The following is a 20946-nucleotide window of genomic DNA, read 5'->3' as shown; positions in this document are numbered from 1 at the left end:
AGCAGATGCCGCTGCGAGGACCACTGACGTCGGAGAACGAGTGACATCAGCTGAGAGCCTCTGGCGTGGAGCTGGAACCGAAGCAGGTGCTGGAGCGGGCGCCGCTGTGAGGACCACTGACGTCGGAGAACGAGTGACATCAGCTGAGAGCCTCCGGCGTGGAGCTGGGGACTGCGACCCAGTCGGGACTCTAGGTGGCTGGTCCCTGTGAGCATGCTGCTTGACGGATTGGCTTCGGCTGTGGATCCCCCCTCTCTCACGTCCGCAATCAGCCAGAGGAAACCCCTTGAGGTTGCGGGGTCCCCAAAAAACCCCGTCGCTTCCAGCGTACAGGACTACGGATGGGGCTGGAGGGTGGCGCCTGCGAGCTGGCTTTAAAGATGCGGGGTTACTGCTCCGACCTCCGCCACCAACTGCAGACCTCTGTTGAAGGCTGCGGGGTCCACCAAAAGCCAGGCGGGTTCCCTCAAAAGGGTTTGAGAAAAGAAAACTAAAAAAACTAACCTCTGCTGGGTCCATAGTTTGGTCGTGTTGTTCTGTTACGGTTTGAAGGAGGAGATGGACCCAGGATGCAGAGGTTATAACAAAAAGGGGATTTAATATACAAAAACGTCTTTAACAAGACAAAAACAAAACAAGAGCACTAACAAAAGTAACACTGGCGACAAGGCGCACTGAGAACAAGGAAGGAGGAAGCAGGAGAAGCTGGTCGAAACCGCAGGAACAAACAAACCATTTCTCACGACGTGGGGAGAAAACAACTAGTACAACCCGACACCAGACAAAGGGAAACAGAGGCTTAAATACCAAGCAGGAAGGCCGGGGCAATTACACCAGGTGAAACACATAAGGATTGGAGATCACAATCACAGACAGGAAGTGAGACACCGAGAAGCTGAAACAAGACAGTGAGAGCAAGGCTACGAAATAAAACAGGAAATAGAAAACACAAGACAGAAAACCAGAAACCTAAATGACTGAGCGTCACAGTTCAGCATAGGTTACCATGGTGATTCACCCCGATAAGAGGTCAATTCAATTCAATTGTATTTGTATTGCGCCAAATCATAATATACATTATCTCAAGGCACTTTACATAGAAGGGCAAGACCATAAATTATTTTTAGAAAAGCCAAACAGCTCACCCACAATGAGCAGCACTATGACGACTGTGGAGAGAAAACAACTCCCACATTAAGTGGAAGACACCTCTGGCAGAACAAGGCTCAGGTGAAGGAGCTGCAAAGGACTGTAAAGTTTGAATTAAACATGAATTAAACCAGCTTAACCACAAATTCTGCTTTGTATTACAGGTCCCTGATCTTAGGCTGCAAATATAGCGTGACCAAGACATGTCATCTGTCCTTCTTGTGTGACTCATGCTAAACATATGTCTGGTTTATGTGACTCCTTCATGAATCCTGTGTATCTCTCATTTACCCCAACACAAATGTAAACACATACTGTGCATAGATGTAGCCCACAGAAAAATATATTAGATAACAATTAAGATTTATCCATCAAAAGTAGCCCGTTAAATTTATTCTAAACCTTATGAGGTTCTGAGGAGAACCTCACACACAGAATATGTGAGCCCCATCATTTATTCACAAATCATCATTATCACATTTATAGATCTTTTTTTTTATTGTGGATCCTGAAACATTCTCTGATTCCAACAAAATGTACTTGAGGGGGAAAACAAATTGATTGTTTTTATCTTCTCTCCCCTCAAACACCTCACTGGCCCACCACATTTAGGAAGTGAGTGAGATAAGGAAAAAAAACATCAGTTAAAAAAAAACATCCAGTCTCACAGTAAACAAGATATTAAATGTGGGATTGATTGTATGTATACTTATCCTCCTATAGAAAGTAAAAACAGGTTGAACTAACCAGCTGAGAGATTGAGTAACTCTGTACTGTTTTATTCCTCTGTGACTCTGAACTCTATGAGTCTCATGCAAATGATATGGGGGGCATTTCCTCACAGTGTGATGAACGTTAACAACAGGTTGTTGATGCCATGCTGAGACCACATTAATACTACAGCAGTTAAACACATAAATGCTTTTAAATTGTGTGTGCTTGAGTGTGTGTGTGTGTGTGTGTGTGTGTGTGTGTGTGTGTGCTTATACATTGCTCCTTGCACTGACAGCATTTGCAAAGTAAGAGTGGCCTTTCCTCTGTCTGTCCATTATCAATATTTCTCCATAGTGACACTGGAACATCTGCACTGGACATCGCAGCCTTGTGCACGAGATCATATACTGATACTGTACTGTTGTCTCCAGCTGTCACAGAACACCATTTTTCGATATGTACTTCTGCATTGTTGGAGGAGGAGGGGGAAGAGAGAGGGCAAAGGCAAAGATTTTTGGTCCTTTGCCTTCCAAGGTAAATCATGAAGGGAAAAAATGACAAGGGCTCCACTCACTGAATGGCTGTGCGTCATCGAAGCAGCGCCAATAGCGAGCACGCCTCCTGTCGTGCAAAGTATTAAAGCTGCTCTCCTCCGACTTCCAGACACTGAACCCGTTTACCTCCTGTTGATGACCCAGTGAAAATCGTCAAATGCCTACTCTGTGATATTTTCAGCTCTTATGCTTCCACTCATAAAGGCGCAAATGGATTTAAACTGCACGCTCTCGGAGTGCGATGTGGCGGGCTTGGCCGCGCTGGCGCAGAGACTCTTTGGGAATAACTCACTGTCCCCACTTGATAACAGCTCCGTCGCTTCCAATTCAGATGAGGAAGACCTGGAAGTAAATACGGACATTTACTCTAAGGTTATAGTCACTATCATCTACGTAGCTCTGTTCGCGGTGGGCTCTATGGGGAACTCCATCACCCTGTACACACTGCTGACCAAAAAGACCCTGCAGAACCTCCAGAGCACTGTGCACTACCACCTGGCCAGCCTCGCCGTGTCCGACCTGCTGATCCTGGTCCTCTCAATGCCCATCGAGCTCTATAACTTCATATGGTTCCACCACCCGTGGGTATTCGGAGACGCAGTGTGCAGGGGCTACTACTTCCTCCGGGACAGCTGCTCTTACGCCACCGCGCTCAACATCGCCAGCCTGAGCGTGGAGCGCTACATGGCCATCTGCCATCCGTTCAAAGCCAAGAGCATCATGTCCCGCAGCCGCACCAAGAAGCTGATCAGCGCCATGTGGATCGCATCCTTCGCGCTCGCTTCACCGATGCTCTTCACCATGGGCCAAGTGATGCTCAAAGGCGAGAAGATATGCACCGCTATCGTCTCCCCGCTCACCATGAAGTCTGTTCTGCAGGTGAGTGTCGGAGGAAAGTCGTGTCACTGGTTTGTTTCGAGGTTTTACGCACACAGATCCTCGGCTGCTCTTGACGCACCACTACGGTTTAAGGTGGAAAATGTTCATATGACTCTGGGGCTCTCCAGCCACAAGAAGTAGGCAGGTGGGTACTGACGGCAGTCCCCCCCCCCCACACACACTTGTGCCTTAGTGCCTCATCGGCGTTTTTTCAGCTTTAAACGTGAAATCTGTCTCGATAACTCGATTTTGGCACGCGGACATTTGTTGATTTCAATCGGAAACTATTAAAATGAACCAAATCTGATTTGATTAAGCTTTGTTAGGTGTAATTCGGTGTAATAACACAAATTAAACCAGAGAGCTTTGTGTAATTCAGTTTTATTGCATGTGAATTTCTTCCAGCAAGTGAACGAGGTAGACTCGTTTAATTAATCAAACAATATGCTGAACCCATAGGAAACGATCTGGGCCTTGGTTTTTAATATGAGGAGAAACTGTTGTTTCAACATACAATCTCTGAAATCAAAGGGGAAAACATCAGGGACTGACGCGAAGGGTGCGCAAAGTTACAGCGGCACGCAGCGGCAAGCATCTTTCAAGAAAACAAGTTAATTTAAATAATAATAATAATTTGATGGTTTCAACTCCTTGAATTTATGGCATGCTTTATTACCTTGTGGTAAAAGTGAATATCTTTGGGTTACTTAGTTTAAGAGTCCTCTGACGCCAGTTAATGTTCCTCTATCACACTTGACAGACACTTGATAGAGAGCTCTTCTAACCATCTGGATAAAAGACATTAAAATAAACCACCAGCCTATTTCCTTAGTTGCAACTCTGCCTCCAGATCTTTACAATTAGTGAAGTGCTTGTTCTTAATTTGCTTTTTTTTCTTGGCCTGTGCTAACGGCCTGAAGCTACCTCAGAATTATTCCTTTTCTTTAGTGAGTCCTCCTCAAACAGTTCCACAGTACACTGTCACTTTAACTTTTTGTGTGCAGAGCTTTTTATAAACAGTTTATGCTGCAGTTGTTCATCCTACCTGATTTATCTTCAGTGAAGATTAATCATCAATCTTTTTTATAAAATTAAACTAAATTTACTTGTTGTGTTTGGTTTATATAGTTTGAATGATTTACTAAACTGATGTTGTTTTTTTCATGCATTGCATTTTGGCTATTCCAGAAGTCTGTTAAGCGATGGACACAGCCATGTTCACAACTTTTCAAATTAAAACCTACGTAATTTCAAAGTCCCATACTAAACATCAGAGCGTGAAACATACTTTGTGCTTCTTCTTTGAAGACAACTTGCTAAAGAGGAAGTGGTTTTATGAATGTTGATGCCATAATTGAGATCAGCACCTGCAACTCCCTTGAATGTCTGCGTCAGTCCAATCAGGTGAAATAAAAATAGTCCAATTATCTTAATGATCTGTCACTGATTCTGACCAATCTTCCGACCACTGCTGTAATTTATCCGCAGATGTAGAAGACATGTTCAACTCGGCCCTCAGACTGAAGGCACACTACCCCACCCCCCACTAACCCCCTTCACTTTCTATAGCAATTTACCATACACATGCCAAGTTTAAGGCTGAATAGATGAATGGTTCACAAAATATGTGTTCCACATACAGACAGCTGTAGTTAGTGGATTGATGTGACCCAAAACGAAATGTTCAAAATCAGGTTGATATAGGTGTACATTGATTTACCAAATTTATCTTATAATCTCTTCATTCTGTATGAATTTATTTCTCTTGGACCATAATATCCATCTATTCTTTTGAATAGTTTTATTATTTAGTATGATAACAAATAAAGATTTGTCATTTCTGACTTCCGGAAATAATAATAGAAACATTTGCACCTTAAGGAAAGTGTTGAATCACGTCACTGTACCGCAGAATGATTACTTTTTCATCCAGATGTTTGGAAGAGTCAGAGTATTTTGGACATGGCTTTAGAAAAGCGGTAAATGTTGATAAATTACATTCTGGGTTTTAAATAGATGGTATTTATTTTCCTAGAAAATCCTTGAGCTCTGTAACGAGAAAAATGATTATACATGAGAGACTCAAACTGGGGTTACTTGGTCTCCAAGACTCCCGAATAAACTAGGTACGCATCACTCGAGAAAATAATCAGTAATGGAATCATCATTCTGTGGATGTTTTGTGGCTTGTAGTAAAGAGCCTGTGAGGGAGCAGCAACACACACATTAGATGATTTGGCCAGAATGTAAGACAACACACTTGCCGTTTGTCCGAAACATGCAGGATTCAGTGGAAAACAAACATGGAGGAGGACTGACGTTGTCAGCTGGCTATGGAACTACGGATGTAGTTGTGTAATAATTGGCTTAGGTTTTGCAGAGCGAGCTGGAGGTGAGGTTAAAATGTATTGTTGTCTTTGACAAAAATAAAGGCTATATTTTTAAGGCTCTCCCCACTACTCCCCAAGACAAATTGTGTAACTGTGAAAGTCGTAGGTGGTATAAATGATTAGGCCAATCTCCCCGTCTTTGTTTAAGATGCACATCCTTGACACGGACCGAGAAGATGGTCAGAATTCTCGGTGTTGTGACCTACGCTGTCTGAAATTAGAACTCATTATGTGAGGTGGACTCTACAAAGCAAAATGGACCGTGGCATCACCTGGTGTGGAAAGTATCTTTGAAGGTAGTATGGGTGATCGTTATGACCCAAACCATCAGAGGCAGAGTCCACCACGTCTGGTGTTATTCTCCCCTTCCTTGTCCCTGTAGGTCTCTGTTTTTGTCAATCCATTTATTTGACATGAGAATGACTAATTGAATGGTTTACAATTCTTTAAGAATATTGGTATTTGTCAGCCCAGCTGGAAACATTTTCCCATACCAGACGTCTAAAGAAATCGCATAAGCCTGTTATTTTTCAACTTGATGTAAAGAGGAGAACAATCAGTAAATCACACCAGAGTCTGGAGACAGTAAATGCACCGACAAAGAGGACATCTCCCGTAAACATTTTATACATGCGTGTTTGTTTGTGCATAAACTGTGTGTGTGTGTGTGTGTGTGTGTGTGTGTGTGTGTGTGTGTGCGTGTGTTTTTTTGTGTGTGAAAGACAGGATAACCTGGCTCACGAGGTGACCTGCTGTTGTGGAGGGTCCCGATGCACTCCGGCTGTTTTGACAACGGGGAGTGACACTACATGGAGAGATGTGTGTGTGTTTACTTGTGTCAGAAAACTAATCTCAATGGGAAATATACAGCATGGAAACATCTGAAAACTATTCTAAACTCTGAGAACCTACAAGGCCAGAGTCTCAGGGGTTCCAAAAGTGTTACTGTTTAAAATTCTTTCAGTTCAAAGTGACTGCCCACATAGATGCAGCTTGACTGAGTGACTAATCCTCCCTCAGCAGGGCAGACTAGCATCAGTCAGGCAGTGAGTTACCCAACCTGTGAAAATGTTCCACTAAAGCTACCGTCCATATACTGTACCTACCATGGGTGGCTGCTAGTATGCACCTTAGCTGTGTAGGTAGCATAACATTTGTCGTGGTTTATGGTGAAGTGACTAACAACCCTACCTGCTGTCTTGGAGTGTGTCATTGGTGTATGGCACGTGTGTCAATCTGAGAGCAGAGACGCAGATGCATTTCTGATGCATTAATTTTTTTCCAACATACTTCTCTTTCTAACATCTCACATTGAAACATAGCAAAGGGTCATGCCAGTTAGTGCAGTTAGTCAGACCACCCCCCCCTTCACATTCCCCTCCAAAATACATAATAAAAATAATAATAACAAAGAAGAGATGCTAAAGCAGGACAACCCCCCAAAAGGGAATAGTTTTGCATGCGGTGGCCACAGACAATTGCTCTCTTCTTATCCTTCCTGACTGATTCTTCTTGCTCTCTAATCTTCCAACCGGGAGGAGACTCGGTTGGGTCACTTCCCGGCTGGTTATACCTAAACCTCCGAAGCAAGGCGACCATTAGGCATCCTAGAAACCTGAACCACCTTAACCTTCCCCTTTTGATATGGAGCACCGGTTCTACTCCAAGCGCCCTCTGGATGCTTGAACTCCCCACTCTAAAAAAAATTGTTTCTTCTTCTGTCTCTGATTTTGCTGCAATAGATACACTGTTAAATCTTTGGGGTCTCAAGGCTGAGGACCACAGTCACAAAACTGTGACCTATTCAGTTAAGAGGAGCAATGAGGACACTGTGCGTCCTATATCCTCAAGATTGCCTCTGAGTTTGATCTATTTTACAGAGACTTTCACGAATAGTTGTGGGTTATTGACAGTTTACTGACCTGTATTAAGAAGGTTAAAGGTTATTTCTCAGGACATGGTGCATCTTGTTCCCTCCATAAAGCCTATGACTAAAACGCAGAAGTGGGTGCTCCCTTACCGATCCTTGTAACAACAAGAGTGAACACAAGTTCCTTCCCCACCACTCACAACATATATTTAGTGTTGTCGTTAAGCATTATTATTTTGATGCTGAAATGATCAAAATAATTATTCCACTTAAAATTCTCGACATTAATATGGTCACCCTAATTTCAGGGATGCCAGACGACACAGACGTCTGTTGTTTTTTTTCAACCGCAACCTCCTCCCTGGACTTTGTCAGACTTTATTCTTCAGCTCCTGACTTCTTTCTTCCATTATAATTATTAGCACCATTAGAGGTTGCCTAACAAAACGTAACTATGGTTCATTATAAGCAGCTGCACAGACAACCTAGGGTCTTTTATTTCTGAAATTCTCACACTATCCACCGAGTTGGTGAAGGGGTGGAATGGTGGCTAAAGCAGCCTTCCAACCTGTGGATCCAGGTTTGATGCTCAACCAGTGAACAGTCTGAAGGTGATACTGATGTGGTCAAGTCATCCTTGAATTTCCCTGTGTAAGATCTATAAAGTTTCCATTATCTAATATATCGGATTTAGACTGTTAATGATTAAACATTATTCGATCAACAGAAAACTAAGCTGAGAAATTTGTTTTCGTAAAATTTAATGCAAAATGTAGTGCAAGTTTGTACTTGATTATTACAATTTTTTAAGTTATTTTCTTTGGGTTAACCCACATCATTTTTTTAAAGTTTAAAACTACTATATTTCAACATCCTGCTTTGTAATTGTAGTACTGCATTGTAATCATGCCATTTAACAAAGATTCATCATGACGTTGTTTATACAATATGATAGTTTGATTAGTTAATGTAAATAGATATGCTGTAAATTATGTCTCTTATGTTATTAATTGTTTAAGTTAATGCAATTCTATCGAATAGAGAACTCAGAAAAAATGCATTTTGGAACTCTGCAAGACGTCACTTTCTGACTTCTTCATGACATCACTTACATGACTGACATAATGGTCTGATCAATAGAAGCTTTAGATTGTCTATTTATATTTGCTCTAACCTTGACTGAGAACCTCGAGAAGTCACTCTCACACACACACACACACACACACACACACACACACACAGACATTGGGGTGAAAACAATACCCCTTTTGCACAGCTACGACAGCATGCAGGGTAATAAAACTTGTAAACTTGCATTTCTAAAATATTTCCTGAGACACAGAAGAAGGGTATGACGCAGGAAGTTGGGGTGTGAATGAGGGCGAGGAGCTGAAGGACTTAAGGAGAAAGATGATTTCTGTTTAATTCTTTCCAAGTAGCAGGATTTAAGTGACTACATGTGAAGTTAACTCTATGAAGTGGGCAGTGGACGTTTCCAGTACATTTACAGTTTATATGATGTGGGTTTATCCTGCTGCTACTGTTTTCACTTACTTTGGGTTTGTGTACATGTGAGCTTGGCTGCTGCCGTTGAACTGAGTGCTCTGCTGCTGTGCAGGAGTCTCCACTGGGGTTGAGCCGGGCCGCCTTGTTTGTGCAGCAGAATTAATCTGAATTCATCCAGGAAGAAAGACTTTTTTATGATATTACTTTTGTTGGGGGCTACAGAATTTTTGCCTTTTTTCCCTAATTGTCACAAAAAACCTGTGAAATTGATTTGGATTCACTAAATAACAGTCCTTATTCTAATTTATATTTTAGCACATTGTTGCTTAGGTCAACACATTTACAGTGATATGTAGACAGGGCCTCTCTTTGCATGGATCAATTGCTTGTCAGTGATAAAAACAGCTTGGAAAATTAGAGGAAATCTATGTTTTGTTAGTATCATTGGGAGCATTCATGTTGCCTTTAACTATCAGTTACAGGTAACAACTTTAACTTGTGCTGGGAATTTGCATTTCATTCCCCGGTGAGGAAATAAACAATTACACAGAATAATTGTAATCAAGGTATTTAACACTGATCAAAGCAAAATTACACAGAGTATATTGAACACAAACAGGGTAACAGTGTTACTATTTGGCTTTGGAGTTCTCAAAGCCACTGCAGGCATCAAGAATCGGACAAATGTCTCTTATGACGTGCTGGCTTTTATACACAAAGTCACGAAAACACAGCTGTCCTCAGTCACGCCACCATCGATCCGTGGTCACGCGTCCTGCAACCTGCTGCATGGTGGAGGAGGTGGTCATTGATCTCTCTTTCGTAAGTGTACAAACTCTGTGGATTTAATCAAACAGTTCACCGGTTCATCCAACTCACAGCACACAAACATTTCCCCAGTATTACACCCAAACAAACATACCTAGTAGAGCATAATGCTGAATCAGGCTATTTTAACTGAACTCACTGAGCATATTCAGGTCAAAAAATGTCCATTACATAACTGTCATTATTTTTATCCTGTTGGTATTTGCTGGTGTGAGAGAACTTTTAATATATAGAGCGATGATCAATGTTAAAAACATTTATAGGCTATATTCTGAAACTGGTCCAAAGATTTGGAGGCTTTGTAGAAGACACACAATGTGAAAATGCAATATTGTAAATGATAAACTAATCCCTCCTCAATTGGACTATAAGCCTAAAAGGTTTCAGAAAGAAATACAAGCAGCACAATTATAATACTATAATATAATATAAATATGCTAACATACTCTGGTAACATGCGGATATGTAGAGAACATAATGCTTAAAATGAATATCATTTAAGCTTACCATGGCATGTGTGTTTGTGCGTGTGTGTGTGTGTGTTTGTGTGTGAAAGTATCAATCAATCAATCAATCAAAAATTATTTGTATAGCCCATATTCACAAATCACAATTTGTCTCATAGGGCTTTAACAAGGTGTTACATCCTCTGTCCTTAATCCTCCACAAGAGTAAGGAAAAACTACTCAGATACCCTGTTGACAGGGTAAAAAGAACGTAGAAACCTCAGAGAGAGCCACATGTGAGGGATCCCTCTCCCAGGACAGTCAGAAGCGCAATAGATGCCACGTGTAATGAAGAACATCAGAAAGATAAGTGTATTTGCAGCATTGATTAGAATAAAAATTTTGAAGGATAACTGAAGGTCAATGAATTGATGGATTATTGTCAGTAATGGTCGAGTCTCTGAGTAAACATATTGTATATCAGGCAGTCTAGTTGCAATTATAGTTCCTGGTCAGCAACCATCATGATCATGATCCACCATCAAGATCGGATGCCACTATTGTCCACAATCATTATCCACTGCCACCTCTATCGTGGTCCACCATTACTATCAGATGCCAGATCCGCAATTATTATCACGATCTGCTAGCTAGATACAGGATGCGCCATCAGTATTTTTATTGAAAAGTATAACTGGTTGTCATCCACATAGCAGTGGAAATTTACAGAGTGTGTCCCGATAATAATTCAAGTGGAAGCATATATAATGAGAATAAAAATTGGCCTAGCACAGAGCCCTGCGCAAAGATGACTCATCATTAATTTGCACAAATTGGAATCGATCAGAAAAATAGGATTTAAACCAGTTTAGTGCGGTTCCTTTAATGTTAATTAACTGTTATAGTTTCTGTAATCAAATTTGATGGTCAATATTGTTGAATGCTGCACTAAGATATAACAGAACGAGGACAGATTCAAATACCTTATTAATGACTTTTGCCACGGTGGTCTCCATGCTGTGATTCGTTCTAAACCCAGACTGAAAGTCTTTATATACATTACTTTCCTGGGGAAACTCACACAGCTGATTGGCTACAACCTTTTCAAGTATTTAAGGCATGGAAGGGGAGGTTGGATATCGGTCTGTAGTTGGCTAAAAACCTCTGGGTCCAAGGTTGATTTTTTGAGAAGGGGTCTGATTACAGCAAGTTTAAAGAACTGTGGTACTTATCCTGATGATAATGACAGATTGATTGTGTTCAGTTACGTACTATCAATTAGGGGCAGAATTTCTTTAAGTAATTTTGTAGGAATGGGATGTAAGATACAGGTTGTTGGTTTAGAACACGAGATTATTCTGGTCAGCTGATCAAAGGTTATCAGAGAGAAGCTGTCTAAATAATTGGTATGATTCTAAGCTGTGTCTGAGATTTATATTGTTGATAGGCTATTAGTGCCAACTGAGGGCAGGAAATTGTTGATTATATTTCTAATAGTTATAATTTTATCATTAAAGAAGGTCATAAAGATATTGCTATTCAGGATTTGAGGAATACTGGGTTCGTTGGAGGTGTGACTCTCTTTCAGCCTGGCTACAGTGCTGAAGAGAAACCTGATGTTGTTTTTTCTTATATTAGTGTGGAGTAGTAGGCTGCTCTTGCTTTGTGTAGATCCCTCTTAATTGCGTTGACACTATTTTCTTGGCTAGGTGATTTTCAACACGGTTGTTGGAGCGCCACTTTCTTTCTAGTTTTCTTGACGCTGGTTATAATTCATGTGTGTAGCATTTCCCCCACTGGCTACGGAATTTGAGGAGATTCAGGTTCTCATTACATCCAATGTGCAGTGAGTTCTCTCCAGGGAATGTAAGGGTTACCACACAACCTAACCCTGCTTGAAGGTGTTAGCATCATGTTCCCTGATAGATTTTCTGTTATTTAACCCTTGTGAGTTCACATTGATTGTTACACACACTGTGACAGGCCCTATGCATATGAATAGAAGCAAAAGCTTAACAGAAAGCAACCACCTGTTTGTGTCTTGGGCAACAAATTACTTTGTGGAAGCCACACTGAGTTTAACTTGTCTATAACAGGGAATTCAGAACACGACTTCAATTTATGTTTGAACGACAAGCTGTGAGTCTGTATTTCCAATGTGAGACCCCAAAAAACTGCTTTGAAAGAGAAGGTGTCTCATAAGACCATCCTCCTTGCTTATGCATGGTGAGCAAGTTCACCATTCTCCAGTCAATCCGCATTACCACAATGCAGTTGAATACTGAAGGAGAAGCCTTCATCAGTCTGCATCACATTAACCTAAGGGTCAATTTTGATATGGAGGATGAATACGTAACACTTAAAAGAGGATCTAATCTTGAAATAAATTACTAAATAAATTATAATAGCTCTAAAACAAATCTGTACCATTACCTGATGAGACTGACGTCCCATGGACTGGTAGTGTATATCTCCATCCATCAACAGTGCCTTTCTAAACTGCCTTACTCATTAACCCTTTTGCCTCCGGCCGTCAAACAGAACAAGTCCTTGCCCGTCATTACGTTTGCTGAAGAAAGTATGTTGAAGCAGATTTTTTTATTCACTCAACCCTTCTCAATTGACTCATTTTGCCCCCTGCAGTTTCCAGTTCTGTGTAATTCAATGCATGAGCCAGAGAAGACAGCAGGATGTTACCCATGGTAATAACACATCAATGTGCTACGGTTGCTAAGCTCTATCGTAAGAGCTGCATGCCCAGTGAGTAAACAAATATTTCGGATCTTGAAACAACTCCCGAGTTCTGTTGAAACTCAACGTAGCTTCATATGTAACTCATTGATGTGACAGTCAGGACTCTTCTTTTAAACATCCTTCCTGGCTACAGTAGAGCCACTCCACGTAATTGGTTTTCGTCTTCAAAGTAGCCGTCCAGGCCGCGTTGGATCACAGCTGGAACCGAGCCTCTGCTATGTTTCCATTCTCACAGCAGTAGTAGCTGAATTAGGTGATAAATGGAGCTTTGGCCTCACAGGAAGAAAATAATCACCACTCTCCTGCTCGACATCAACACAGCACACTCACTGAAGTAATGTGCTGCCCTAAAGCTTCTGAGGGTTAGGGTTAGGTTTTATTAGAAATTAGATAGCATTTTTTCAGCAACATGGTTTGAGTAGAAGTGTACGAAACATACTGATTCCTCACTTCACACAGTGTTCACGCTTGTTCTTTCAAATCTAAAAATGGCTAATGGGATTAATTGTTATTTTTGTCACCGCTTTATTGTTGCTGCTTTGCTGTCAAGTTCTTAAATATAATCATATTCCAACTTTGATGGTATTTATGTTGCATTGTGATGGAATTTCATCTTGAGATTTGAAATAATTTAAAAGACTTATACAAAGAGGCGTTTCATAAAACAATATGAAAATAAGACAAGCCAGAACTAATACAAAGAGGTGCTTCATAAAACATAATATGAAAAAAGACATGAAATCATCATCTGTGTTTATCTACTGTGTCCGTTCGCTGTAGCAGACTCCCTGTGGTCAGGGTCCCAGCAGTTAGACACCTGGTCAGTTGAATTTTACCTTACAGCATTAATCCTGCTACAGCACAAATACACTTATCAGGTATGGGTGCCTATTGTAGCAGTTTGTGGTATTTGTGGAGGCTGTCACTCTCATGCTGGACAAAATAATAACGTGTACTGCAAGTATAATATATCAAGTTTGCTGTGATTTAAAAATGTAAATTGCTGTTGTCAAAATTAAACTGCAGCCTTCCATAGTCTTAAAAATGATCAAATATCCCTTTGATATGAGAATTATGAGGTAAAAACAAGATTAAGAGGAAGCTAAAGTTAGCCTGATGTAGCCTTATTTGTCAATAGCATAGTGTCTAGACTGATGGGGTTTCATGATCAGATTACCAAAAACTATTCGATTTAGTCTGATTCCATAAAAAATTCTTAATATATTATTAATCGAGGGAAGTGCACATTCCTCCAGTTTAGCTGCTTTCAGGCATACACTGAACTCTTCAGTATCTTCTCTGGAGTAGAAGGATGTGTAAACGCAAATGTCAGAGTGAGACGCTCCGTCGTTTCAGAGTCCATATAAAGTCTGTAGAAATCCAGGAGAAGTCGATGTGAGAACACAGCAGAGAACCTCCTGCTGCATTGTGCATGTGTAAAAGGGAAACTCCTTAGCCAATTCTGCAGATTTCACCCGCAAGTCATGTCTGAAAATGGCTTATGTGAATGTTCACTTGATATGCGTTTTCAGGCGTGTTAGTATAGACGTGACTTAAAACTGCTCTGGATCCAAAACACTTGTATGGACTGATATCACTTTACTTCTAATGCGCTGTTTTCAACGGAATGTAGTAGTATAGATGTAGCCTTAGACAAGTGCCCCTTGTTTTTAACAAGGTTAAAAAGACCAAAGATTCAAAAATATTCAAACGAAGAACGGCTCTGTCCAGGGAAGTTTGTGCAAGCCAAAAGTAAAGGTACTGCCACCTACAAAGAGGTAGGATGAGGTCTTAGTTAGTTAATTCTCTTTACTAACAATCGCTCATCTGCTCAACCACTGGAACCTGCAGGTTATTCAGACACAACTTCAGTACTACTTCTGCGATGCTCTTCTGATGTGTGTGTTTCACAGACGACACCAGACAATAGCCAGATGTGTTTCGTACTTGTTTCTGTTTGAAGTTATAACACACCAAGTGATACGTGGTGTTATGTCTAAGCAGATACTTGGGTCTAAACAATGTCAGCGTGATGCAAACATTTGGATTATCCCCCTGCTGAAAGTGAGATATATGTTTATTTAGATATGAGCAACTGGGTCAGGGCAATCATTCAAACAATAACTGGCTACAGTTTGGTTTTTAAGGGTCATAATTCTTCAAAGTAGTTGTCTAAAATTGAACTTGAATATAAGGATCAAACCTTGGACATATATCCAAAATCTGACTAATAACTTAATCAGATTTTAGAAATACATTGTCTTCGTTTTTAGCTCTGACCTTATACAGTTGTTGCTTTTCACCTCATCAGCCCTGACACACTGCTGGTCTCTACAGCTGCCCACCATTAATCTTTGTGTATATACATTGCTGGTCCTTACTTTCATCGGTCCTCTCGTGTAACCCAGAAATTGATTTATTGTGCCATCATGAAGGATATTATGCTGCTCCTTTTTTCTGTCTCGAGGAGGAGGAGGGACAAGGAGGCTCCAGAGAGGAGATCTTCTTCTTTCTTTTTTTTAAGCAGTGCTATACCTTTTCCCTGATTTTTATACTGACAATAATGATTGAATTATATTGTATCAGGCCTTTAGATTAGATTTTTTTTCTGACTAAGGATCTGTGTTAACAGAAATCTGATCGACAAAGGAATCAGAAAACAGGATTTTATCTTTTTTGATCTTTCATCTTCCTTTTAAATTTCTACCTTGGATGAAATTGTGTCCTGGAAGAGCAGGAGAGTTTGATGTTATTCAACAAGAAACTCACTGCAATATCTTTTGGTGTCATTTCCAGTTAGTCACATTCGACTTAATTTGTATTTTGAGAAGAGGTCCAGAGTCTGTATTGAATTTATAATATTAAATCCCTTCTTACCCTGGGTTATTAAAAGATGGGTTAACCAACAGAATATCAATTAATGTAGATGTCTGAGCAGCTAAATCCATTAACTGCCGTATCTGTGGTTGGACTGTTCACCGCATAATACAAAATAATATTTTAGTCTGAAGATTTCATGGGGGAAAATTACATAAATTTACTGCATTTGGAAAGTCATTAGTAAAAACTAACAGTAATGTCAGCCGCACCTGTGCACCCTAACTATTATATAGACGGTTACAGATATATTTTCAAGTTAAACTTCGATGGAAGTTGAGTTGAGGCCGAAACGTACTGTGTGTCAGACGATGTCTCACATTTGAGAGAAAGTAAGGACTCATTAGGACACAAGTCAGGAACTTACATGATCAAGGGAACTTTTGTTTGAGAGGTCCCAGTGACCTTTGATCGCCAATGACTTTGACTACCACGAGTGCAAGTGAATTGTGCCAGATTAAATTAAATTCCCAGTTGGCAGTCCTGATTAGCATCACTGTGACATTGAACTAAGAGACAGCTGAACTAAATTTGAAGACATTCGCTGAAGAAGATCTCATGTTCAAGAAAAAATACAGTACTTGGTGAGACCATGATGAAATTGACCTTTGACCTCTGGCTACCAAAATCAAATCCAAGTGAAAGTTTGTGCCAAATGAAAAAGCATTCCCTTGAAGCGATTACTGTGACCTTGACCTTTGACCTGTAACCACTAATACCAGTTCATCCTTAAATCCAAGTGAATATTTGTATAATTTGTTTTCTTTTTTATTGCTGCACACAGATTATAGCCCAAAAAGCCTGCACCTTGCTGCCTGGCTGCTCCGACGAATGTTTTTTTCATATATCGAGTCTCTGATGTGATCTCTGTGGATCTAATTTCTGTACGTGTATCTCTCTGTCTATTTGTCAATCGCAGCTTTGTCATGATGCTACCTTTAAACAAGGAGTGATTGACTAACAAAAAGCAACTACACTTATCACCCCATGGCACAATTGGTGCCCCCATGAGCCAGGCCCATGCCCACCCATACCTCACAATGAGGTTTCTGGTGTGAATCACTGTATCTCCTCAAATAAAAGCAGCTTATGTACATTCTATTCTAAATGCTAGAAAAAATTGAAAAAATTATGGATAAAGTCAACAGAAAAAAAAGTGCATATTTTTGTGAGCCCTCCGTAAACCCCACATAACAAATAGAAGGCAAAATATTATTGGTGATTAACCAGTATCTGCACATTCACAAACAAAAAAAGCAATTTGTATTTATACTTATACACTCTCTTTCTCACACTATTTGCATAATGCTTTGATTTTGTTTATATTACAATGGGAGTTTGTATTAAAATCTTCTGACACTAATGTAAGCAAGCATATAAAGCATTTCTGAGCAATGCACCGCACATTCTTTTGGCCAAATAACTGAAACTGTCTTATTGAACCATGAGCCCAGAAACCACTTGACCGAATGTTACAGAATAAATGCCGTACAGCAGGTTTACGTTTATAAAACATCAATAATTTAAAAGATTGTTTAATTGAATGTCCACTAAATGTGGAAAAACTGAATTTTTTGGCCACGGAGAATATTTCATGAGGAATAACTTGTCTTGCAAGGGCAGACCAAGCTTTCAAATATAAAGTAAAGATGGACAGCATTAAGTCAGTAAACTATTATTATACAGTAAAACCTCAAAGCAGGGATTGGCAGAATGAAGAGTTATTATATACACGATCTGTTCAAAATGTTTGCATCATCAAATTCAAAATACTACATGCAAAAAAAATTCAACATTTAATTAAAAGTATAGTAGAAGACTACTGGAACACTTCCTCATTCGGTTTTATTTGCAAAGTGCCAAATCACAACAAAGATAATCTCAAGGGACTTTACATAGGATCCTTGAGACCCCAACAGTTCCAACAAGGAGCAACTGTCGAAAGGAAAGAGACAGAGGAGACATGGGTAGAAAAGAAGGGACAGAAAGAGAGAGAGTGCTACGTCCAGTTTGTCTTCGACCCCAGCGCAGAGACAGAACACAGAGCCCAATGCAGTATGTAAAGTGTAAGGGTGTTTATTTATCTAATAAAACCGGATGGAGGCTGAGGTATAGATGACGAAGGCAGAAAGATATCTCAGTGGTGAGGGAAAGCAGGAGGACCTGGGAGTGGAATCCCGGAGGCACAAAGAAGAGAACAGTGAGAATACAGTCTAGAGTAAAACAATGAATCTAACTCTGATTAAACAATGCAGAGCTGACGAGAACAAGTGACTACCACTGTAGCGTTGAAGAACGAACTGGTGATAACTGGGTGGACGACCATCAGGGTACATATCCTGCTGGAGATCAACAATGGCGCGCACCTGCGGAGGGGAGACAAATCAAAGGAAGAGGAGCTTGGTGAGAGACCATGAACAGGGTTGTGTCAGATTAGTTTTTATGATGAAAATAACGATAGTGTTTCTTATAGATGTTGTATGGTGCTATTAATGCTGGCAGCACCAAATAATAGTATTGCTAGTATCAATAATAACAACTCTGGCTGAAATGGCTAGTCATTCACAAAGGTCTCTTTCTAATGTTACTGTACTTGGCTTAATAGTTATCAAAGAGGGCAATGAAAGCTTCCAGGGCTAATGGGTCATTACAGAGACTTTTTATTTTATCGTGGTTCCTAATAGGACAATAAATTCCCCCATGTATTAAAAAATGTGTTTGGTCGACAACAGGCTCATAAATGGGTTTTGTAAATGTAATAAATATTAAACACCAGGTTGATGAAATTAAGAATGGAGTCAAGCAGCACCATATTATTTTATAATTTTTGAGGTGGAGCAGAGCCTCTGACAGCAGAAAGCAGTAACTGACAGAAGTGAGGCCGACCATTATGTGACACTGCTGTGACACTTGAGGCAACAGTAATGAGTGAATGAATGAATGAGTGGTAACTGTTCATCCTGTTGTCACATTGAACAGCAGATGTTGACATTGGACCACAGTATATGACCGAAGTTATGCAGCCAGGGCCCATGAGAGCAGTGAGAGTATAGGGACCTCTCTTGGGTCTTTGGAGACCCAGCTTTTTATTTACTGGCAAACAACCTCAACTTCTAGAACCCACGAGCCTCCACCTCAAAGCAAATCTCTTTCCGTCATCGACTCACTATGCACAAAACTCATCTATCTATACAGTATACACTGTCTTACACAGAGATGATAAATCATGATTTACTTGCATACTGTGCCAAAGGACCATGTCAAGGGACTCTCCCTCACACAGCCAAAGCAGACTTTGGAACGTCCTGATGAGGTAGCTCAGCCAATGCCTTTTAAACCTGATGATCGATCAGCCAACAGCTCTCTCCTGTGCTGAATGATCCTCTGTGGTGCAGGTGAAGGTTCTCTCCCACTCCTCTAACCTCCACACTTACATTTTGCTGCTGCCTCTTGACAATGAGGAGGAAAAGACTGTTGGAGTAGGGCATTGGTTCCCAAACTGGGGTACGTTTACCCCCAGGGGTATGCAAAGTGGTTCAGGGGGTACGCAGGGAAATATTTGATTTGCGTTTTGCATTGCTCAACATCTTTTGTGTCCTATCGCACGCGCTGCGGGGGGGACATAGCTGGAGATTGAATGTCTGAAGGGGTACTGGATTGATATCTCTAGTGTATATCTCTAAAGAATCTGACTTATTTTGATTGAGATTTTTCTTCAACCCTCTTTTCAGAGATAACCATTGGGGAGTCTACATTGGTCTATAGATTATATCCCAATTCTCATCCTAGGTCAATTAAGCATAGCTTAGATGGACAGTTCATCTTCAGGGACAGTTTGGAGCCAAAGTGGTAAAGGGCTCGTCCGGGATTTGAACCCGGGAGCTGTCGCACCCGAAGCGAGATCATACCCCTAGACCGAGACACATGAAAGAAAGCTTTCCGAAAGCATCGATTTCTGCAATCGTGTTGCATGTTGACCAAGTTGGAATGAGACATCCTGGCCTTTCATTTCTCTACAATCACTAAAATAGGTATACTATACCTATTGTCTCCTTCTCACAATTTTAGCAACACTTAAACTCTCAAGGCAGTGTAATGATATTTCCATTGTATATCATTAAAGAGTGTGACTTATTTAGATTGACATTTTTCTGTCAACCTCTTTTCAAGTAAACCATTGGTTAGGCTTTATTTTAACATAGACCAATTCTCGTCCTAGGTCATTTAAACAAAGCTTAGATGGACAATTCATCTTCAGGGACAGTTAACAGTCAAGGTGGTAAAGGGCTCGTTCGGGATTTGAACCGAGGACCTCTCGCACCCTAAGCAAGAATCATATCGTTAGACCATTGGTTCCCAAACTGGGGTACATGTACCCCCAGGGGTATGCAAAGAGGTTCAGGGGGTACGCAGGGGAAATATTAGATTTATGTTTTGCATAGCTCAACATCTTTTGTTTCCTATCGCACGTGCTGCGCGTGGTACGTAGCTGGAGATTGAATGTCTGAAGGGGTACGCGACTGTAAAAAGTTTGGGATCCACTGGAGTAGGGCAAGACCAGTTTTCACACTCCTCATTTGTATAAATAACTCGCTGCCACCACAAGTGAGCCATTACTTACTAAATGAATGCACATGAGCAGCATCAGATTCTTTAGGAGGATGAAAGCTGCTCTGAGAGCAGATGTAAGGAGAGAGATCATGTCCACTACTACATAATCTAAATGATGTCTAATTTTTGCTTTAAAAGGTCAGGCACTGCTTGACTTGCTTGCCTTGACAGAACGCGACTGCTGTATTTGAAAACTACTTGCAATACTGAACCCATTGTTTGTTCCCTTTGACAAAAGCTTTTACCATTTGGTATTTAAGAACATATAGCAAATTATAAAATAAACTTACACTATGTTCCTATTCCCATTTATTTAAGTTCACCATGCAATATTTAATAGTCTAGATCTCAATGAGTGTTGGGTATTT

The 20946-nt window shown here is 40.5% G+C and overlaps 1 protein-coding gene across 1 annotated transcript in view; it reads left to right on the top strand.

The window, feature by feature from the left end:
• Nucleotides 1–2463: 2463 nt before the first annotated feature.
• The window catches only part of ntsr1 (neurotensin receptor 1 (high affinity)), a 54190-nt gene continuing 35707 nt past the window's right edge, over nt 2464–20946 (top strand). Inside the window, exon 1 of the mRNA XM_053425438.1 lies at nt 2464–3296. Coding sequence (XP_053281413.1) covers nt 2604–3296 — 693 coding nt within the window. The 5' untranslated portion in view covers nt 2464–2603. The remainder of the gene's footprint in view (nt 3297–20946) is intronic.

This window comes from Pleuronectes platessa, chromosome 6 (genome assembly GCF_947347685.1).
Source record: "Pleuronectes platessa chromosome 6, fPlePla1.1, whole genome shotgun sequence".
NCBI lineage: Eukaryota > Metazoa > Chordata > Actinopteri > Pleuronectiformes > Pleuronectidae > Pleuronectes > Pleuronectes platessa.
The sequence above is the reverse complement of the archived record's forward strand: the minus strand, read 5'-3'. Positions and strand labels throughout refer to the sequence as shown.